Consider the following 23,628-nt stretch of genomic DNA (forward strand, 5'->3'; position numbering starts at 1 on the left):
CAAAATGGAATCATATTACCGAAGAGGTGCGGGCCAAGAATAGGATTATAGACAGGCTACTTAATTCCGTTCCACTTGCCTTACCTCCTCCTCAAGACTCAATCCTGTAGCTTCAGCAATCTACAGTCTTCCAGCAGGTATTCAGAAGTCCTGGCCTTTTCAGTGAGCTGCGCCTCTTTGCCAAGTATCTCTAATTTCTACACTCAAATCCTATATCAGATTCCCCCGTGGACTTCCTCATCTCCCCTCAGCCCCACCCCCACCCCCCTGCCATCCCTCAGTTCTGAGTTTCTAACTGCCCAAAAACTTGGACACAGCCCAGATTCCTCCTTCTGGTCTGTTCACCTCTCCCTTCTTAATCTAATCAGTTGCAAATTCCTGCCAGGTCAGTCCTTTTCAACCCCCACGGCCTGACTTCTAATCCCCGTCTCCTCTTTCTCAAAGGTACGCTATCATGGTGACCTCCTTAACTGGAGGGCTCCAGCCTGTCTTGGGTTCCTTCACGCCAGACACAGTTTTGAACTTGACTTGTTCATTCCTTTCTACAAACATGTCCCTGTCCATTCTGGTATCACATGTGGGCCCTCACCGTTCTCGTGATCATTTATCTCCTGTCTAGTTCTTTGATGGGATTTCCCTGGCAGCTCCTCCCTCCATTAAGGGCTGTGCTCTTCTTTTGACGTGGAACTGGGGTTAGGGAAGCTGTGTGGGTCTTTACATTTTCTGTCCCCTCCCCCCCAAACTGCATTATAATACCCCTCAAGTTATCTAGCAGGTGTCTTTATGCTAGAAAATGTCCCCTTTCCTTTTAGATAAGAACATACGGTGTGTTTACCTGATGCTTTAAAAATATTTTCTGTATATAGATAGCTAAACTTTCCTTTATTTCATTTTATATTTTGGTGTTTTGGAGACAGGATTTCTCTGTAGCTTTGGAACCTGTCCTGGAACTCACTCTGTAGACCAGGTTTGCCTTGAACTCACAGAGATCCTCCTGTTTCTGTCTCCCCAGTGCTAGGATTAAAGGCATGTGCCACCACCGCCGGGCCTAGAGTTTCATTTAATCAGCCCTTATTAATAGCCCCCAGTGGACTTTCCTGGTTTTATTAGTGTCAGATAATTTCCTGAACACATCCTTGCACATCTTTGGGAACTTTAGACTCCATAGGTATCACACACTAGGATTGCTGGATTCAAATTATGCCTGTTTCAAATTCAGATGTAATGAAAAATTTTGAAGCATTGTAATATTTATTTATGTGCTTTCTTATTTGTGTGCATGTGTGTATGTATGGTATGTATGTGTGTATACACACATATGTATGTGTGTATATGTATGTGTATGTACACACACACACACACACACATATATATACACACGTTCCTTTGTGTGAAAATGGGCACGTGTGTGGAGGTCAGAGGACAACCTCAGGTGTAGGTCTCTGTTTTTCACCTTATTTGAGACAGTCTTTTTTGCTGTTTTTTCTTCTATGTAGGCCAGGCTAACTGATCCAAGAGCCTCCCCTCCACTCTCCTCTTAGGAGTGCTGGGATTACAGATGTTCCACCCAGCTCAGCATTTGGCTTTTAAGAAGATTCCAAGTATTCAAACTCTCTTCACATTTGTGCGGAACTTTTACCCACTGAACCATCTCCCCAGCCCTCTTTTAAAAAAGTGTGCCACCACATCGGATTTTATACCGTGCTGGAGACTGAGCAGAGAGCTTGCTGGCTTAGCACTTCACCCTTTGTGTCTGTGGTTTTTTATTTGTTTGGTTTTTGTTTTGTTTTGGAGACAGTCTCCTGTAGTCCAAGGTAGTCTTGACTTACTATGTAGCCAAAGCTGGGTTAGGGTTCTGTCTCCGCCTCCTAGCTGCTGAGGTTACAGTTATACATTGCCCCTTTCTAGTTTGTGTATTGTAATGCATCTCAACAGACTATCAGCACTGGTGGATATATAAAACCAGGAGAAAAAGCACGCTTGAGGGCCAGTGAATAGATTCCTTGGTGGTCAGTCATGGTAATCTGGCATCCCCAATGCTGCCTGCCCACTTTTCCTGGTCGAGGATCATCTGAAGCTCACAGCAACTCGAAGAGTGCCGTTCCTAGAAGCGGACGATCTGTACATTTCACAGATATGAATGTAAATGAAGTTTCATTGCTTAACCCTTAGGGAGTCTCCAAAGGGATTGCATGAACTCAGAACTTGATCCAAACAGAAATGGCCGTGAGCCTCAGCCCTCCTTTCAGTTATTCGAGCTGTTTTTGCCCAATGCTTCTTCCTGCACCAATCATCAGAAGTGAGCCTGTTTCTTCTTGCTTCGAAGTTTTGTCTATTTAGCGGTTCTTTTTGAAGTCTGATGATTAATGGGACAATAAATGCCACCGAACGCTGTGAGCCACTTGGCATCCTCACTGACTTTTTAGAAACTGAGTAATATTTAGCTGAGAGCTTCCCAAACTTAGTTATACAGAGGACTCCTGCATGGAGTTCATCCCAGTAAAAAGGCCCAAAAACTGTAACACCAATAGCAGCTACTTTACCTTTGAGTTCTAAAGTGTTAACATGCTAGGCCAATAAATATTTTCAAATTCTTTAGGGGAAGGGAGAAACTCACTAAGCAAGACTCAAAGTAGGATGGTTGGTTTTAGTTGCTGATTACATTTCGGCCTTGTGAACGGGCCAGTCATTGTAGACCCTCACACATGACTAGGTTAAGAGGTTGATTTTAGACAAGCACCCATGCTACCCACCAGGATGCGTCAAGCCCCTGAGGCCTGGGACTTTGACTGGTCATCTCCGGATGAACGAATTGAGGCGGAATACAGGTTAGGGAGTGGATACTTCCCTCAACAAAACACAAAGCCCAGCTTCCAGAGGCCTTGGCCTTATGGGGAAGACCTGGAAAGATGAAGTGAGCGGTTTCTCTTGGGGACCTCTGTCTCTCTCTGGTGGTCCTTCTCCCTGGTACTCCTGGCTTTCTAGTTTCTGGGAGATTTCAGATTTCTGCTGGTGCACAAACTGCTTCATTCTGATTCCTAAGATCCCCCTGCAAGCTTGCTTCAAGTCTAAGCCCTTACTGTCTAGTTCTATGCTCAACTTCTTCAGCAAATGCCGCGACACAGAAAATGTTCTGGCTGACGCCAGGAACTGACAAAATGAGATGTTACATCAGCAGGTTATTACATTGCTGTTATATTAGCAGGTAAGGTTAAGGGAATTCACACTAAGAGAGGAATGGCTGGGCTCTGGGGCCTTTCTTCCTAAGGTGCTGCCATTTCAAAAGAATCTGCTCAGAGACCCGGAAGAATAATAACACGGTGGCGGTGCACAGCAGGCTTTAAAGGTTTGGGGGCAGAAAGTCTCCCTCCCAGACTGAAGGACAAGGGACTTTGCGAGCTCTGTGTCTTGACTTTGCCAGGACTTTGTCTCCTTAGGAGTCTGATGTCCGGCTCCAACTCAGCGCCGAACAGCACTTAATAGCTAAATAAATAAATGCTTGTGAGAGAATATCTACATCTCATACCACATAGACCCTTAATGAAGGCAACTGTGGCCTCTGAATCCTGCCTTGGGCTTCCTGCGGGGTGATCGTCAACACCTCCTGGGCCCCGTCTGGGATTGAGGTGGGGAACTTCCCGGGACATACAGCTGGAAGAAGGGACTAGAATGTTGGACGCGGCCATGTCCCTTGGACTTAGAGCCAGCTGGGAACGCCAGATGCAGAAGGCCCTGACCCTGCTGGTGCAGCGCCCCGACGCGGCGGGGAGGCGAGCGTGATTAGGATCCCCAGGGCCCGCGCGTGGCGAGTGGCTGCGACAGCGGCCGGGGTGGCCCTGTTGCTTCTTAGGATCAGGCCGGAGTTTCCCCGTGGGCCATTAGGGCGGACGTGTCGCGGGCGGCGCTCACGGATCGGGGACCCGCCTTTACTTTGCTCCCCGAGGCCCGCGAGGTCCCTGGTGAGGTCATCGAGGGCCAGACTCCCAGCAGAGGGTTCGGTGGGCGCCGCGGCCCCGGACACGCCCCGGACACACTCCCAGGGCTTTTTGCACACTTCCCCACCGCCGGGAACCGCCAAGACACGGGGCGCGGCGTGGGGGGGAGTTTATGCGCCCTCGCTGTTTGTTGCGACTTCTTCCCAGGACAGCATTCCCCACCCTTTCCTCTCGAAAGTCTTGCGGTTTCCCTAGAAGACGGAAGGAGGTCGAGAAGCTTGCAGACTTTTCTTTTGCCATCTTTCTCGTCCCGAAACTCGAAATCCCTAAAGGGTCTGGCCGAAAGGAGAGATAACTCAGGGGTGGAGAGCTGGGAGAGCAGTGCATTCCTTTGCCCTCCCGCCTCCCACCTGGTCTCGCCACTCTCCTCCCCTCCCCTCCCCCAAGCGCCCTGCAGCCCTGCGTCCCGCCGCGGCCACCCCGGCAGCTGCAGGGTTAAACTCAGGAATGTGGCGGCGAGGAATGTGCATGCAGATGAGGCGAGCGCGGGGCGGGCCGGAGGCGGGCGTATGCTAATCGCACGCAAATGAGGAGGCCAGTCGCCGCCGGGCCGTTGCACCGTGGAGCTTCCCGGATCCGAGCCCAGACGGCGTCGGCCGGGGCAGCCTGGGCGCCGCGACCCTCGGCGGCCACAGGGGGACGGGGAGGAGGAGGAAGAGGCGGAGGCAGCGGCGGCAAGGAGGAGGAGGAGGAAGGCTCGCTCGCCTGTTCCGAAGCAGACATGGTGGACTGATCCCCGGCAGGGCTGAGAGCAGGGATTCCCGAGGCTTCCCCGCGCGTGGCCCGCTGCGCGTCCCGCGCCCCGCACGCCCCTCGCCGGTGCCCGCCTTCCCGCCGCGCCCAGCGCCCGGTCCCTATGGAGGCGCCGCTCGCCGGCCTGGCCGCTGACCATGCCTAGGAGGGCCGGGAGCGGGCAGCTGCCGCTACCCCGGGGCTGGGAGGAGGCCAGGGACTACGACGGCAAGGTCTTCTACATCGATCACAACACCAGGAGGACCAGCTGGATCGACCCCCGGGACAGGTGGGAAGCTGGGCCCCGGCCGGGCGCGGGACCCGCCTCGGAAGTGCGGCGGCGGCTGTTGTCTGGGAGACCTGGCGGGCGCGGGGGGCGTGGGGCGTGGGGCGTGGGGCGTCGCCGGCCCTGCACCCCTGAGGTCCCTGGGGTAGGCGCGGGACGGCCGGCCTAAGCCCGCCAGGCGCCCCTTCTTGGGCCCCATTGCCCACTGCCTTCCCCACGCCCCTCCGGGACTTGTAGACACTCCCTGCCCCCAAGGGAAGGGCTGGATTGGTGCTCTGGGCTGACACCCGGAGTACAGTTAACCGGCTCAGGGGGGGGGGGGGGGATACTTGAGTCCTCTTAGGACCTCCCGTGCGCTTTAAAGTTGGTCAGAGGGAGGCAGAGGGCACCTTTCGACCTCTGCAAGGCACTCTGGGCTCGGGGCCTCGCGGAGGCCTAACTGCACAGTGAGCAACTAGCCATCTGGGCCACCTGTGGCATCTCACCAGCCATCCTTGGCTCCTGAGCTTTGACTGCAAGCTTTTGCGAGGGCGCACCCCCATCCATGCCCTAGGTCCGGAACCTGAAGAGGGGCCCCACTCCTGGCTAGACCTTCGTAGCTTTGCCCCTCGGATTTTAAGCACATTGTTTGGGAGTTTTGCTTTTTACTGTTCTTTCTCACCCGATAGCTTGGTCAGATTTTCTTGTTGAAGTGGAATGAACACTGGGACCGAACTGGGCTAAGGGGAGCCCAGACTTGAGCTTAGTTTGATTTTGCACAGGTCTCTCAATTTACAAGCGTTTTGCTCCTACGTGGAGCTCTGAAGCAGACAGACATGAAGTTTTGTGGAACCTCCCAAAATGTTGTCCCCCAACTTGCATTTTACTCTGAGGAGGAGCCTTTCTTAGAATTACAGGTGTTAGAAGGCCACTAGGAGGGCGCAGCATGGTGTCACACTTCTGTATAAACTCAGCACGTGTGAGGGAGGAGGAGGAGGATCCTGAGTTCAAGACCAGTCTGAGTTATGGGAGACCCTGTCTCAGAAAAAGAAAAAAAAATTACTAAGGAACACTATTACTTGTAAATTTGAAATCTCTATTCCTTGTTGATTTATTTTATATTTCTAGACCCTCATACTGCATGTAGCTCAGGCTGGCTGACTTGGAACTCATTATGTAACAGGCTGCTTCCAAACTCACAGCAATCCCCCTGCCTCAGCCTCCTCGATGCTGGAATTACAGGTGCCGGCCACCATGCCAGGTTAGTTCCTCGTTGTAAATTTAATATATCCTCAGGGATGTCCCTGTCATTTCAAGTTTTATCTTTTCTGAAAAGTCTTACTGGCTTTTTATGGAATGTGGTCCGAGGTGGGGGGGGGGGTAATAAAGCCCTTTTAGATGCTTTTCTGTTAAACTGCCCTCCCGGCTTAGTTTGAACCGGAAATGTTTTTCTACCTGATGCTCCCAATCGCTCTTTTCCGAGGACTATTGTATTTGAAAGCTATTAAAGAGCCGTTATAAGAAAGTCCCGGACAGCATAAATTTATAGAACAATCCTTGTTAAATTATCCATGAAGATACGGGTTTAGGTTTCCCTCCTGCTGGGAAAGACACCTGTGCCCAGGCCCCACCTCCCCACAGCCCCATGGACCATTGCTGGCCCGATGAAAGTTGAGGTCCATCACTCCCCGCATAGGAGTTGCCGAAAACCTCAGGCCCCAAGCCTGCTACTTCTGCTGTTGCACTTTGAAACTACTTAACAGATAGTAAACGTCGGTGCCGATGCTGTGCACACAGCAGCGGTTTGTGAGGCAGCTGTATAAATATTTGACTTTTACAGTTGTGCGTGCGGCCGCTCTCTCCGCTCTCGGATACTCGGAGTTTCAGGTTAACTGCAGCCGAAGCTGCAGCACGTGCTTGTACTTTCTAGGCATTTTACACCCGCTGCTGCCTCAGCTCACAAATGTCTTGTTACTGCCTCTGGTCTCCTAAAGAGGATTCTAAGAATGTTCAGCGGCTGGGTGAAGAGAGTGGACAGCGAAGTTTTATGGCTGGGCTTCTTCCACAAGCCAGGCACTCCGCTGGCGTTCAGCTGGAATGGATTGTCACTTGCTGGGAATGCTGTTTTTAGGAAAGGGGGACCCAAGTACTATGCTGGCGGCCAACAGTTGTGACTAAGTTGACTTCTCTTTCCCGTTTTCCTCGCAGCTGTTAGGCCTTTAATTACTTGGAGATACACATTTGAGTTACTTGGAATATTTCTAGATTTTGGTATGAAACTTTAAAAGATGGTCTGTGAATTGAGCCTCTGTGACATGTTCTCTTTTCGTGTTAGAACTGATTAGAGCAGATAGTTGGAGTCGTCACTAACTCTTGTTAATTTTGCTACACAGCAAACATGGAAAGAGAGATGTTACCCAGGCCAGTAGGGAATTCGTGGATTCTTCTGCATGATCAGATTGCAAATCCTGAAAGAAAAAAGAAAAATGACTTGAGATACCATGGATTCTTGGTGGTTTGGGATCTTTAAAGTCACTTAATTAAAGTCATTCGTTATTGTTATTTTTATTCTGTTAAGAGTGGGGACTTTGCTCCTGATAGTTCATCAGAATTCATCTGGTATTTCGGTTGGACAGAGAATTATGCTGAGTGGGTGGGGTGAGGCTGGGGGATTTCACAGCAACTTAAGTTCACTCAAGGAGTACTGGAGCTAAAACATGGGACCCTGTTTTGGGGTTTTTTTTTTTTTTTTTTTTTTTTTTTTTTTTGGTTTTTCGAGACAGGGTTTCTCTGTGGCTTTGGAACCTGTCCTGGAACTAGCTCTTGTAGACCAGGCTGGCCTCGAACTCACAAAGATCCACCTGCCTCTGCCTCCCGAGTGCTGGGATTAAAGGCGTGCGCCACCACCGCCCGGCTTGTTTTGGGGTACTTTAAGGCTTTGGAGCTTGGTCACATGATGCAGACATGCATCCCACATGATCTTGGGATGGACTAGACCTCTTCCCACTCTGTCATGTACTAAGTTGAGCTGAGGTTCTGCATGGACTCTAAAATGTGAATAATATCACATCCTCATAGGGATGCTTTCCAGCTCATGATTAGGACCTAGCCAGATAGTATTATTGTCTGTTCCATGAGTGTGTAGTACCCTTGGAGGCCAGAAGAGGGCACTGGGATCTCCTGGGGTTGGAGCTGCAGATGCTTGAGAGCTGCTCTGTGGGTGCTGGGCATTGAACCCTGCCTGGGCTCTCTCGAAAAGCAGCCAGTGTACTTAACTGTTGAGCCATCTCTCCAGCCCCCTGCTAACACCTTAACTCAGGGAAACCCTGATAACAGTAGAGACCACATCACATTTACGAGGCTCTGTGGAGGTGATGTCATTTTGTTCTCCCATCAGTTCTCTGAGGTAGGGCTTTCTTACCTCACAATGATGAAGAGGAACTGGAATCAGAGAAGCTACTGGTCAAGTGTGGAGTCAGGATCTGGTACTAGACAGTGTCACTCCCTAGAGCAGGGGTTCTCAACCTTCCTAATGCCGTGACCCTTTAATACAGGTTCTCATCTTGTGGTGACTCCCAACCATAGAATTATTTTCATAACTTTAAATTTTATACTAGTATGAATCATAATGTAAATACTTGTATTTTCAGATGGTCTTAGGTAACCCCTGTGAAAGGGGTCGAGACCCACAGGTTGAGAACCACTGCTGTCAAGCTTGTACCCAGTTACTTGGCCTCCTGGAGGCTTTGCTTCCTGAGGATGTTATTCTGTGGGTTCTCTCTCCTGTTCCCCTCTTATTTGTTCACCATGAACAGTCTTTGACCATAACAGTTGGTATTTATGGTGGACCATAGATCACGGCCAAATGGGCCGGTGTTTTCAAGCACTGCCTTCAACACAGGAGAAGCTATGGGAAGGGCTCGTGGCCTCTTGAGTAGAGAGAGGGCCGAGCGAGCAGGTATCAGGGTTTGCATTACTTCTCGTCCTTGTGCTGGACGCTAGCCAGAGATGCAAGCTTACAGGTTGCTACACAAAGCAATTTTATGTTAGGACCGATGGACCCCACCCTATAACTTTTGCCTAGGGTTAGATTTAGAGTGACTTGTAGTTTTGAAATGAAAAGAGGCTTGCGTGGTGGTTGGTGCATGAATGAAGGAGGAAGGAGCGCTCTGAGTGCATCGCTGACATCAGAGCAGCCTGCATCTTTCCAGTCTCAGGTGACACATGCTTAGGATCTCAGAACTCTGAATCTCCGTTCCTTTCAAATCAGAGCAAGTAAATGGACTGACCCACTGCTAACTTGTAAATTTCTCCAGTCTTAATTCCATGTTACTGCCTTGTGTGTCCTTTGTGTGTGGTAGATGTGAACTGGATGTTGCTCAGGTCAGTTAATTGAAGGCTAAGACCAATGAAAAAATGTAATTCGAGCCTCTCTCCTATTTTAGTTTCTTATCAAGCTTTCAAAAAAATTATACCCTGAGCTACCAACAACAAGAGACAATCAATTTCCCAGTTGCACTAGAACTAATGAGAGAAGTGAGCTGCTGCATTTCGAAGAAGAATATAAACATGTGAATTACTTATAAGAGCAGACACCCCCCCCCCCGTCAGCTCTCATACTCTTAATCGTATAGCCACGGTCATAAGTTGCTGCATATTGTCCCTTCCCAGCAGGCTCAGCGCCTGGAAGCCAAGTGATGCTGAGTTAGCTGAATGATTGTGGTGTTTGAAGTTGTGGTGGGGTTGTGAAAAGCCTTTGGTGTTTAATCACTTGAGGAAGTGTTAAACCAAACTATGATGTCTCCTAGAATCCCCATAGAAGTGTTTCTAGTTCTCAGCAGTTTGCTACTGTGCTTGCCAGAGTGAGCAGTAGTTGCTTGGCATATTTGAATGACTAAGGTTTCTTCTGTGACTTTAATGGTCTGCAGTTTACAGTTTAATTCTGCTGTAAGATTCAGGACAATAGTTGGTTTTTCAAGAAAGACTGGTATTTATAAACACGTTATTTGTTTTGAGCTGCAAATTGCTAAGTTGTCAGCTACAGCCAGCCATGGTGACATGTGGTATTTAAAGTTAATGAGAGGAAGCCTGGTACACTGGGAAGGATGGAAGCTGCCTGCCAGGCCCCGCTCCGCCTTGTAAGTGGCGCTTTCTTCCTTTTCTTGGTAAAATCCTATAGAAAATGAGGCTTTCTGCGTAGGGGTGTGACCACTTCATCTGCTGATGTGGGAGTTGGTGATCCTGTGCGTCTTTCACCTCGTATGTTGGCTTGAAACCAACAGTTGTTTTGGGAGCCTGAAGTAGAGATTATTTTTATGATATGCAGGTAGCTCAACCAAGGTTTAGTTTGGTAAGTTATCAAATACTTGACACCTATCAGATAGATTTTATTATTATTACCACTGTTATTAATGTATTTATTTTGGAGACAGTCTCTAGCCTAGGTTGGCATTCAGCTTTCTGTGTAGTTCTGAAGGTTCTGCTTCCACTTCCAAGTCAGAAGAAGATGATGACAATTTTGTGTGTTTGTGTGTGTGTGTGTGTGTGTGTGTGTGTGTGTATGTGGGTGTGATGTGCATGTATATGCGTGTTTAGTTGTGTGTGCACTTGTATATTTATCTGCGTGTGTGTGAAGAACTAGAGTTGATGTTGAATATCTGCCTCCCTTGCTTTTTGCTTTACGTATTGAGGCAGGGTCTCTCACTGAACCCAGAATTTAGCAACCTCAGGTAGCCCAGCTAGCAACTCAACCCGTAGGAATCCTGAAGAGGGAGGCTCTAATGCCAGTGAAAGAATGAACTTGCCAGGAAGAATGAGGGCAAGCAGGTCAAGAATGGGCATGTCTGTCTTCCCTGCCCTGTATATAGGCTGCCATCAGAAGGTGTGGGTCCAGATGTCAGGGGAACGTTCCACTTGAAAAGGGTGGGACTTCTCATCTCAAATGATTCAATCAAGAAAAAAAAATCCTTCACTGGTGTACCTGGCTGTGTTGGGTTTTAGTTAATTCCAGATGTAATCAAGTTGACAACCAAGAACAGCCACTATACCCTGTCTCTGCTTCCCCGAGTCCTAGGATTCTGGGGGTCTCCATGTTTACCTGCTTTCACATGGGTTCTGGAAATCCAACCTTTGGTCCTCACATCTGCACGACAAGTGCTTTTCACCCTTTGAGCTATCTCCCAAGCCCCTTTTATTTTCAAAAAGACTTTGAATTGTAATCTGTAACACACCACACACATGCACACACACTCACATGCACATGCACACACATGCACACGCACACACAGCCTTAGATACCCCTGTCCCAATGTGGAAGTCAGAGGACAGTGTTTGTAAGTTGGTTCTCTTCTTCCGTTGTGGGAATGTACTATGATCATCAGGCTTGATTCTCTAGCGTCTCCTTGGTCCATTGGATTTTATTTGTGAGACCGAACCTCTGTAGCTCATGGCTGCTTTGACCTCTGGGTTTTGCTGCTTCACCTTCCCTAGTGCTGATAATGCAGGTCTGCATCACCTTGCCCGGCCTTAGAAAACTTGTAAAAAGCATTGTGCGTAGGAATATGGAAAAAAAAATGTAGTGTGAATTCTAATTGGTCTTAATAATAAAAACCCGGAACCAGATATGGGGGTAAATGCTGAAAGATCAGAGAGACAAAAGAATAAGCCATAGTCAACTCTTATGTTGGTTACTTCTCAGCCAAAAAGGGGCCAAGTCCAAAAGGTTGTATCTAATTCACTTTCTATTCTAACTTACATTACCAAAACTATCTTTTAATGTCTCTCAACTTTATATACTTTGCACCTCTTTAGTGACTTTCTTTTCTGAATCTGGTAACAAGGAAAACTGTGACTCTAACTATAACTCCATCAGAGACCCGAGAAGTAAACAATACTACCTGAGTAAGCAGGGAGTGCAAGGAAGCAACTTCCAAAAAATGTGAGATATGACAGAAACAGCTGGCTGCCTGGACAGTCACCAGAGTTCCTCTGCAACACTGGAGCAGCCATCTTTGGCCTACAGGCCTAGCATATCTGGCAGTCTTTTCTGTGAAGATGGATATTCTGAAGGAGCGTCCTACCTTGTCTTGGCACAATTTGGCAATCACTTTCTTTTGTGTCCTGCTTCTCCAATTTGGACAGCATACTGTCAGCAATTGAGGAAAGGACACTTTTTGCCACAATGAAAGTAAATTCCATATGGAGTTTCTTCAATGCCCATCATCTTCTCTGAAGTAGATTGGTGCTGCCAGGAACAGACAATATGAAATATTTAAAACAGTTGCTTTTAAAAAGTAGATAGAATAATCTATACTTTATAATCCTATCATACTTATGTCTTTTTCTTTTTAAAACAAGAACTCTGAATCTAATCTCCTTTGCTCAACTTTTCCCCTGACCATTATAACAACTTATAACCAACCACTCTACACAACGACACATACTCATAACCCATTGATTGAATGATCAAAAACCACTCACCCACCTCTTGGGAATGTGAGCATTGTGTAATTAAATTTATTTTCTGCTATCTGGGGTGATGAAAAGAAAGATTTGGGTTAATTGTCAAGTCCTGGGAGAGGTAGCTATATCATTTGTTGTTCAGGCTCTGTGCAATGGGAAAGTGCAGGGCTTGTCTCAGGTCCTGGCTAGAGGAGTCTGTGAGGCTGGACCATCTCAGCTAGCCACCTCAAAATTGTCCTGAGTAGTTTTTACTCCAGAGGCCGTCTTTAGATGATGTTTGTCAACTTAGTGGTGTTATCATAGTCCTGGTGGAACTGTAGTTGTGGGGACCCATCCTACTTTTGGAGACTTCAAAGGTCACTGTTAGGCATAGTCTTGGTTCACTGCAGACAACTTAAACATTCTAAATGTCATATGCAACAGATCTCAAAGAGGTTAAAAAAATACTCTGTTATGTAATGCAGAGTAACGAAAACTAAATTCCTAGTTACATGATGAGATTTAAACCTGAAGTCATGCATAAGAAGATAGGTGAAGCCCTTTCCAGAATTAGCACTCTGTGACCATTAATATCATAACAAAAATTTAATATATATTATTACATATTATAAATATGTTAATCTTACAAAATTTGAGATGATGCTTATACCTTAAGAAAAGCTGTGAAAGAGCCAAAATAAAAACAGAATTATGAGATTAGTGGCAATAGAATAGTCCCTTAATATTGGTTTTTCTCTTATCCCATATCAGGTGGCTTTTCTGACATGAAACAGAAATTTTAGATTTTACTTTAACAAGCATGCTTAGATTTAGAGATGGAGAGAGCCACACTCCAACTCCAAAGGCAACTTTAAGTTTTAATTGAGTTGGAACTACAAAAAGACCATTTGCATTATATGTCTGTAGAGAAAAGTAGAAACAAATATTTGGGAAGATTTATGCAATTTTATCCTGTTGAAATGTGATATACTCGTAGGTCAATTTACTTTTCCTTGGGACATTTTTTTATGGATGATTTGTCCTTTTTCTTCAGTTGCCTCATTTGTCCAGTGGTCTTCAGAGTCCTTAGCTGGATGTCTTTATTTTCCTGAAAAGACAAAAAGAAAACCCCCGCCCCAACCCTAACTTTGGGGAGGTTCCCTTTTGGGAAGTTATATCTGATCAAATGAGAAGCTTTTTTGGGCGGGGGTGTTTTGAGACAGGGTTTCTCTGTAGCTTTGAAGCCTGTCCTGGAACTAGCCCTTGTAGACCAGGCTGGCCTCGAACTCACAGAGATCCACCTGCCTCTGCCTCCCGAGTGCTGGGATTAAAGGCGTGCACCACCACTGCCTGGCTAGAGAAGCATTTGATAATCATATAAGTTAGTTTAGATTGAATGGTCACACTGGACTTTCTTGTTCAAATCTAACCTTTATCAGTTTCAATGGTTTCTCCTAAAATTTTTGTTTTATTTTCTATAGCTGTTCTATCATCCAAAACAGTATGATTTCTTACAGTAGACATTAGGTTCTTTAATTGCTCTGGGAAGGAGTTTCCTCCAGAATGACAGGAAACAAATGAACTGAATTTGGCCTGGGGGTCCCTGTGAGAGACCCTTCAAGGTATTCCCCTTCCCATGGCAGAGGGTCACCTTGACTGTCCCTTGTTGATCTACATTCGTTAGTCCAATGCCTGCCTTTGCCACACCTATATAATCCAGAAGGGAGGGGCATTCTGTTTGGATTATGCTTAGAAAAAGGGTTGTTTCTAGGAATGCACTGTTTACAGCCCCCTTTTAGGTGACCTTGTTTACAGCAATTGAAACACTTGACCTTTTGATTTTCCTTCAAACCTCTGGAAATCACCTTTCCTATCCAAGCATCAATCGTGGTTATGAGAGTTGGTATTGAATATCTCAGATCCAAGGGTGCTGATCTTGTCTTTAACAACCTAATTACCTTTTTCATTGTGCATTTGAATTTTCAAAAGTGAGAGGTTCTAACTTCTGAATTTGTTTTTTTTTTAAATATTTATTTATTTACAATTATTATACAATGTTCTGTCTGTGTGTATGCCTGCAGGCCAGAAGAGGGCACCAGACCTCATTACAGATGGTTGTGAGCCACCATGTGGTTGCTGGGAATTGAACTCAGGACCTTTGGAAGAGCAGGCAATGCTCTTAACCACTGAGCCATCTCTCCAGCCCTAACTTCTGAATTTGTATTATTCTATTTACTGCTGAAGTCAGTCTTTGTAAGAAATCAGTGGTTTCCTTTGATCCCTCTATAACATTAATAAAATGACTCAATTTCCTTTCCTACTTCTTCAATTCTGTCTCAAGCATTCAAAGCTACTACACAGCATAAACTCCAGGGTGTGTTCATCACATAGAGATTGCATTTGTACATTAGCATAATATCCCTTTCTAAGAAGTTGTTCTTGGGAGATTTTCATACCTCTAGCCCTACTTCATTGTTCAATGTCTTAGTTTCTCTCTCTCTCTCTCTCTCTCTCTCTCTCTCTCTCTCTCTCTCTCTCTCTCTCTCTCTCTCTCTCTCTCTCTCTCTCTCCTTTCTGCCAGGTCTTCCATCGTAATTGAGGACCAGACTCCAAGACTCCTGTAACTAAGTCTCCTCAGTTTGAGGGACAATTCTATTACAAGTTGACCATGAGTTTAACATCTGCTTCATAAAAGGTGAATGTATGCCTTATGAGACTATCACTTCCTTGAATCTCCTTAAACCTTAACATTTCCACTGAAGTCCATTCAGCTCTTGTGCAGCCTTGGGATATTTATAATATGGCAATTCCTATGAGGTTACTGGATAAATTAAAGTTGGTTGTTTGAAAACCTCAGGCTGATTCACTCTAACCTTATAATGCAAGGCTGAGTTTGGTTCCCCTTTAAATTCCTCTGTCTGGTTCTGAATATCTCTAGGATCTGTTTCAATAAGTTTTTCTAAGCCCTGTACTTTGGCATTCTTATCAACTAGCTTTTTGAAGGATAAATCAAGAGCTACCAAACCAACAATAAAGATTGTCAAAATGATAATTAATGTTAGGTCAATCCCAGTTAAGTTGATTATCCCTTCATTTAATTGGCTCCAAATTTAAACTATGCATTTTATAATCATGCAGAGACCAACTCTCTTCATTACAATAGTGTTTCACATTTTTAACATGGGAAAAAACCTCTCTCTTTTTGACTAATTTCTCCCTTTAAGAATTCCCAATTTTCTCACAAAGTCTGCTGACAATGATGGTGAAATGTGAGGCTGTAGTGTGTCTGAGCAGAGAACACAGGCGATGAACAGCTCTAGGTATTAGCATGCAGCTGTGAGCTGAGTGTGTAGTGGTTGCAATAACAGCAGAAGTCTGAGTGGGTATCAAGGGGGCTGCTAGTGTGGCGGCAGCTCGAGGAGGGGTTTTGGGGGGATGCCCACAACCCTCGGGGGAGAGGGAGGGAGCTGTCTGTTTGTGTAGAAGAAGCAGGTGTAGCAGGAGTGTGGCAGGAGTTACCTGAAGGCAGAGCCAGCCAGTCTGGGGCAGGTAAGTCTGGCTGTGGCATTTGGAACCCAGGCACCTCTGGAGTTTGGGGCCTGTGGAGTCTGCTGCAAAGAGGCTGTAAGAAAAAAAATCCCAAACTCTCTCAGAGGCTTAGGGGAAAAGAAAGAAAAACCTAGCCAGTAAGGGGATGACTCCAGTGGGGCCCCCGAGTGAGACTTCAGCATGAGCCAGTGACCGCAAAGCCACAGGCAAGTGGCTTTTTGTGAATTCATGCCTTGAAGCTGGGCGCCAAATGTAGTGCAAATTCTAAATGGTCTTAATAACAAAAACCCAGAACCAGATATCAGGATAAATACTGAAAGATCAGAGAGACAAAGGAGCAAGCCCCAGTCAGCTCTTAATTTGATTATTCCTCAGCCAAAAAAAGTCTGAGCCCGGTCTCCTCCCGCCTTATATTCCTCTTTCCACTAACCACATCACTTCCTGTCTGTCTGTCCAGACCTCCAGACCTCCATGGCTAGCTAGTGGCGAGCTCCATCCTCTGATCTTCATAGAGTACAAACAAGATAGCACCACAGAGAACCATCCCACAAAAAATAGCAAATTTTAAAGGCACAATAGCAGTTCATTGTAGGAGGCATAAATGTAGTATTAGGTCTTGATAAACGGAAATACTAGATTTTTTAAGTATGTGTGTGAGATGCATGCATGTGTGTTTGAATAGATAGATCTGCCATGAACGTGTGTGTGTGTGTGTGTGTGTGTGTCTGTGTGTGTGTGTGTCTGTGTGTGTGTGTGTGGCAGGATCTCTCAGCCGGCCTGCAGCTTGCAGTTAGGGTAGACGGCCTGGACTCTGTGTTCCTGGACTTTCCTGTCTCTGCCTCCTCCGGGCTGAGGTTACAAGTGTGTAACAATATAGTGTTTCACCTGGTGTGCTGGAGAGATTTATGTCATCTTGACACCAACTGCTGTCATCTGATAGCAGGAACCTCAATTAGGAAAATGGCAACGGGAGATGGGACTGCAGGCAGGCCTGAAAGGCGTTTTCTTAATTAGCGACTGATGCAGCAGGACCCAGCCCATTGTGAGTGGTGGTCTCCCTGGGCTGCTGGTCCTGGTTGCTGTAAGGAAGCAGGCTGAGCAAACCATTGGAAGCAAACCAGTAAGCAGCACCCCTCCACGGTCCCTGCACCAGCTCCTGCCTCTGGGATCCTGCCTTGTTGGAGTGTGTGTCAGCTGAATGAACCCTTTCCTCCCCAAGTCCCTTTGGCCATGGGGTTTCCTTCCAGCAATAGTAACCTAACCAAGACATGAGTTTTGACTGTTGAGCTCAGGATCTCCTGCTTGCAAGGGCATTCCTCTTGCTCCGGAGATACTAACTTTACTATGGCAGATTGGAATTATTTATATGATCACAAGCTGATGATGACGGTCAAACAGAAAATAATCCCATGTATTAACCTTACTATGCAGAGAACTGAAACGTGTCATAGTCAATGGTGTCACCTAACATACTATATTTACTCTTGTTTTGTGAATAATTAATTGTTCATGTGTTGTTAGCCCTACTTTTAGTAAATAACTCATAGTTCCAAAAGTATAATAGTGAGAATATTTGGGGGTTGAAGAGATGGCACTGGCCAGTCTTCCAGAGGACCTGGTTCAAGTCCCAGCACTCACAGGGAAGCTCATAAAGGTCTGTAACTCTTGCCCTAGGGGACCTAATGCCCCCTTCTGGTCTTTGAGGGCACTGCATGCATGTGATACACAGACTGCAGGCAAAACACTCACACATTAAAAAAAAAAAGTGAGAATGTTTGGAAATAGAACTTCCTGGGCCATTATAGGTTAGAAAACCAGTCTCTGGGGACTGGTTCTTCCCCCCCACCCCCATAGCTTCTGAGGAGTTACAGACTTGTAGTCTTCACTGCTTCCATGTGAGCAGAGGCTTCTTTCCTCTGCATACACGGCCTGTGGGGGTTAAAGAGTTCTGAATGTGAGCACCCGTAGCAGATGCTGAGCTACAGAGAGTCATGCTGTGGATTCCTGATTGAAATGCTGCCTTGCTAATGGACCATGGAATGTGGTTTTTGTTTGTTTGTTTTTGTTTTTGTATTTTATTGATGTTTCTATGTTCTTTAAGAAGGCTGTTTTATTAAGTGGCAGTGACCCTCAATAAAATTTAAAACACCGTAGGCAACTTTTACTGCAGATTTGAAGGACACACAGTTTCCTTTAGTGTAAAGCTTTAACCCTGCTGTTTCCTCTGCGCGTGAATGAGAGTTGTTTTTTTTTTTTTTTCTTTTTAACTTGTGAGGAGAAAGGTTGTGCGGACTCCATTGTCCCCTTCCTGCCTCAGGTGAGGTTTTGGGTGGTCAGTAATCTTGGCCCAATTGCATGTTTTCCTTTGTCCCGATTATCAAGGAATTTGAATTTGGTTGAAACATATTATGGTCACTTTCCTCTTCGCTCCCTTCATTTCTGCTGAATTGTGGAATTTATGATATTTCTTTTAAGACAGTAAAGATGTGAACTGGAGTTTGACTTGGCAGACTGTTTAGTGCCCGGGTTTGCTACGGATACCCAGAGCCAGTGTGGGTGTCTGCGCGCTGACGGGATGCCTGTCGGATGCGCATCGATGCGTTCTTGATGGGTTTCCTCGCGTCTCGTATGTAACGAGCGCACCTGCATGTCTGCATCACTAACGATTTCATAAAATCCATTTGTGTCCGTGAAGACAGAGACCTGCTTTGTGTGTGTACCCCCCTTTCTGCTCCTGCTTCCATGACCTGTCCCCACAGGGTACAGCTCTGCAGAGCTCTGCACCCATAACAATGAGACATAAGCATTTTAAGGGCCTTTTCCTAGATTTTTTTTCAAGGTGCAACCATTTGCCCCTTGTTAGTACAGCTGGCATGACCCCACAGTCAGTCACGCACATATGCATGAACTTATCAAACGTATTGAAACTGCCATGCAGGTACATCCATCATGAGGACACAGCGCTGAACAAAATAAGTAAGGTCCTACTTCCATAGATTTTTATATTCTAGTTTGGGGAGGGCAGAGAAAATGATTTTCTTCATCCTTCACCTTGGCCGCGGTGAAGAGACAGTGGCGTCATTAGACGCTGCCTGAGTTGGGAAGTCCTTCGTGTTTTGAGGATCTACATTTAATTAAGATCTTCCATCCACTTGGAGATCTTGGGAGAGACTGAAGGGTGGAGGCCTAAGAAAAGGTCAGGGAGCTCCCAGGCCAGGGCTTCCGGGCATGAGAGCCTCCAGGTGGGTGTGGCTGTTCGCAGCGGAACTACTGGAGATGAAACTGGACAACTGATGCTGGGTTGCCCTAGCCACAGTTAAAGCTGCGGTAGCCCTGTGTGCAGGTAGAGAACACTTCCTCTGCTTTAGGAGGCCCTGCTTGTCTTTGTTTAGAAACTGTTCCCTGCGAGAGGGCCAAATGTTCTTCATTGTCACCCATCCTGTCCTCACGGACAGGTGCTGTGCTTTAGATGACAAGGATGCCGAGCTTTCCACACGCAGGCGCTATGTCTTGTTCGCTGTTGATTTTAGTGTCCTCCTGCCAGCAAACTCGTCATTGACTGGACACATGCAACCTTTGCTAGGCCCATTATCACCCTCTTCTATAGTTTGAATAAGCTTTGAATTTGTCCTCTATAGATTCAGGGCATGTCTTAGGTCTTTGGGGGCTTATCTGCAGAAAGGATCAAAGTTCTCTTAGGAGGGACACACTTAAGGGGGAACCAGCTTGGCCACACTCCTGCCCGTGTGGCTTCCTGCTCTGTGATGCCACCCACCACAAGGTCTTCACCAGAGCTAAGCAGAAGTTGCCTTGACCTTGAACCTCAAGACCTTTTTATATAAAGAGCCAGTTTTGACTATTTTCATATTATAAAAGTGAGTTAAAGCCCAGCTGTGGTGACGCATGCCTTTAATTCCAGCACTTGGGAGGCAAAGGCAGGTGGATCTCTGTGAGTTTGAGGGCAACTTGGTCTACAAAACGAGTTCCAGGACAGCCAGGATATGGAGAAGCCATATCTGGAAAAAAAATTTAAAAAGAGAAAAACAAGTTAATACACACACACACACACACACACACACACACACACACACCGTTTACGAACTCGACGTTTACAAGATTAAGTGCTTGTCCTGAGGACACAAAGCTCTGAAAGGGTGGCAGAACTAGGTTTGTGTGTTTGACTTCAAGGCCCTGCTTTAGACACATACAGTCTACAAGTTACTCCTTGTATGGCCTTTGCCCTCCTGTCTGGGACTTGGTAGTCATAACTACTTTAGAGGACTTAGTCTAAATTTCATTTAAACGTCTCCCAGCATAGCTGTTCATAGCTCGCAGGACTTTAATTGTTCCACTTGATTCTAGCTTCCATAATGTGTGCCGTGTTTGCCTCCTCCGGCTGAACCACTGCCGGCTCTGAGTTTGTTCTGTAATCTTCCCAGGTGAGTGGGTAGGTACCACTTAGTGAAATCCTGCACACCTTCATCTATTTATCCCCCTCAGGACACATAGCAAGAGACCCTGTGCTACTAGTTGCGCAAAAGCAGCTTAATTTGAGTCTGTCGCTTCTGCCTGTTCTAGTGTGTCAGCTTCTTGCAGAGGCTGAGATCTGAAGAGCTGTAAAAATCCTCTTTATCCCTATCATCTGCTTCTAAAACCCCTTTGCCCTTGGGTGGTGGCCGCCTCCTGCCTAGGCTCAGGAACCACTTGCCGCCACCCGCACCCTCCTAGCTGTGCCCTCCCTGCTGTCTGTGAGGGTGCCGACCTTTCTCTGATAAAGCTGAGGCTGCTTCCAAGTCCTTCCTTTCCTATGCTGCTCTTTTCATCAGTGGCAAACCTGACGTGACCTGCGGTGTGAGCCAGCCTGGGTCCCACTCCAGACCTTGATTGGAATTCCTCCCTACCCTGACCTTGTAATTGGTCCTAAATCTTGGGTGGGGTGGGGTGGAGTGGGGTGGGTCATGCCAGTATATTGTTAATGTCAGCCATATTAGTGTATGCTTTAATTGTCTTAGATTTGGATCCGCAGTCAAGAGCCCTTATAGATAGATTACAGATGGCAGAAGCTCAGGGTGGTCGGTGTTTCGCTTATTTGCATAGCCTGTGAGCCTCACCTGTGGGACTCTCTGAGAAGGGTGTTTGAAGAGAAAGCGCACTTCTCTTCCTGCTACAAACTGTATTTTCTCTGTGTCTGTGGTAACCGAGCATCGTCCCACATGTCTGCTTCTCTTGTGGCATCCAGTATTCCTCGAGCTTCTACCATCTCCTTTCTCAGGGAGCCAAGTTTGTGAACTCTAATGAAACGCTTTGATTATGCATGCAAAAATCTTTTGTCCCTGTGTTGCTATGAGCAACAGTTGGAAAAGTTAACCTTCCCTCTCAAAAGGAGTTGGAGACAAATATATGGATTTGAGCAGGTTCTTCAGATAGTCTTCATTCAGAGTTGTGTGTGTTCCGTATGACATAAACTACCACTTCACCATAATTATGGTGAAGGAAGAGGGACACAAACAGTCCCGGTCTCCGCGCCGGAACATTCCTAAAATACTATTCAAATGAGGTGAGGCTTGCTGGCTTCTGTCAGGGTAGCCATTGAGTATTTTAGCCACTGGTCTGACTGGATTTGCTGTTGTGATCTAAAAGAAGCCTGCCTAGTGGTTTGCCTGGAGAAGCGGACTTACCTGTAATTTCCTGACTTGTTAAATGGTCTTTTTCTTTCTTTCTTTCTTCCTTTCTTTCTTCCTTCCTTCCTTCCTTCCTTTCTTCCTTCCTTCCTTCCTTCCTTCCTCCCTCCCTCCCTCCCTCCCTCCCTCCCTCCTTCCTTCCTTCCTTCCTTCCTTCCTTTTCCGTACAATGCTATCTCCTCTGTCCCTACTGTGGTTTTCAGTTCTTCCACCGTCTGGTCCAAAGTTGATTAAACTCCTTTCTGATGACCGTTCAGAATTGTTATTTAATTCTGTTGTATGATTTTTTGATGTATTTCTTTGTGCTTTTTGCACTAAGCAGTGTTTACCTAAATTAGTGGTGGTAGCGAAGAACACAGATGGGCCCGTTTGGATAAAGTCCAGACACTTGCCTTAAGCCCTGCCTTTGGACACAGATAGGTGTGCATGTGGGAAGTGGGCTGGCCTGAGGAAGCCAGGTTCACAGAGGTGAGGAGCGGCTTGCTTCTCCCTCCTAGGACCCAGCACTCCCCGGAGAGGAGCGCTTTGTCCTCTCCCTGCAGCTCTCCTCTGCCCTTGCTCTGTTGAGAGCAAACCCTGAGGTGGTAGTGTGAGGGATTCTGGAAGGGCCGGCGGAGTTTCCATCTTCAGGAGGAGCGTGCTCACGTACATGTTGATCAGTGGAGCTGTAGATTTTGCCCATGTGTGTCCCAGTGATTTAAAAAAGTCATATTTTTAAGGTCAAATATTTAAATTACATTTTGAATATCTTAATTAGATGGTAGCCCCCCCCCCCTTTTTTTTTGTGACGGGATTTCTCTGTGTCGCCCTGGCGGTCTTGAAACTCACTCACTTTGTAAGCCAGGCTGGCCTTGAACTCACAGACATCTGCCTGTCTCTGCCTCCCTCCTGAGTGCTGGGCTTAAAAGTTTGTGCCACCACACCCGGCCAAGATGGTAGTTTTTAAACTCTAAGGATAATCTTAGTTGTCAGTTGTAAAAGGCTCTGGATTATGCTTAATTGAGAAATAAGCAACCCATCCGCTGGCTTTGAAGGGAAGAAGACTGCAGTGGAAAGGGAGACATCCGAGGTCATCGCTTCCCCCAGCGGTGGTAACTAGCTGTGGGGAGAAACACCATTCTCATAAGTAAAGAAAGGAAGTCTCATGACTTCGTGATTAAATCATTCTAAGGTAACCAGTAATTTGGAGATTAAAAAACAGGAAAACTGGTTTTCCTTTTCTGGTCTTAGGACAATGAGGACTCAGTTGGAAAACCAGTTATCTTGAGAATTTTAGGGTCAGCTACCTGAAAGGGTGTTTATTTATGCATTTATTGGAAAGCTCCTATATTCGTGTTCATGAAATCATGGCATAAAGGATGACATGTTATGAATTGATAGTGAAAAGATACTTAATTCTGAGATATAAAGAGCTCCACCACGGTTTCATCAGAGTTGAAACAAATGCATCCAGCCTTACCCTCTGACGTCTGTAAATACTCTGTTTGAACAAGGACTCTTTATTAATGTCCCTTCTGGGAGGAAACAGAAGCAGATTGCGGGAAGTTGAAGTTTATGCAATAGTTTTGGAGAATCACTTGAAATGATTCTATACATAAATTCATAAAACTTTGCCTTTACAGGAAAGAAAAGGTTCAAATATTTCAAGTTTGTAATTGATTACAAAAATATTAAAATTATTTAACTTTACTGTGCCTTTATCTTTATAAAAATTGTCTCAGTTCCTCTGGTACAAGACAGACCTGAATATATAAAATACATTAGCATTGTTTTTTATAGCATTGGAGACTGAGCCAGGGCCACATGTGGCAGGCAGGAACTGCCCCACAGTTCCCAAATCACGGTTTAAAAAATGACATTGCAAGAGAATGTGATGAAGTTCTCCATGTGTTAATCTCTTGTGATGATTGTCACCCCAGTGTAGAGGTACAAAGTTGCCTATGGGTGCAGGGCTGCCAATGGAGAG

General features: G+C 46.2%; 1 protein-coding gene across 1 annotated transcript in view; it reads left to right on the plus strand.

Annotated features, from left to right (window-relative positions):
- Positions 1 to 4,561: 4,561 nt before the first annotated feature.
- Wwc2 (WW and C2 domain containing 2) overlaps positions 4,562 to 23,628 on the plus strand; it is a 165,521-nt gene continuing 146,454 nt past the window's right edge. The window contains 1 exon segment of the mRNA XM_038327607.1: positions 4,562 to 5,016. Within this exon segment, the coding sequence (XP_038183535.1) occupies positions 4,886 to 5,016 (131 nt within the window). The 5' untranslated portion in view covers positions 4,562 to 4,885.

This window comes from Arvicola amphibius, chromosome 4, assembly GCF_903992535.2.
Source record: "Arvicola amphibius chromosome 4, mArvAmp1.2, whole genome shotgun sequence".
Lineage (NCBI taxonomy): Eukaryota > Metazoa > Chordata > Mammalia > Rodentia > Cricetidae > Arvicola > Arvicola amphibius.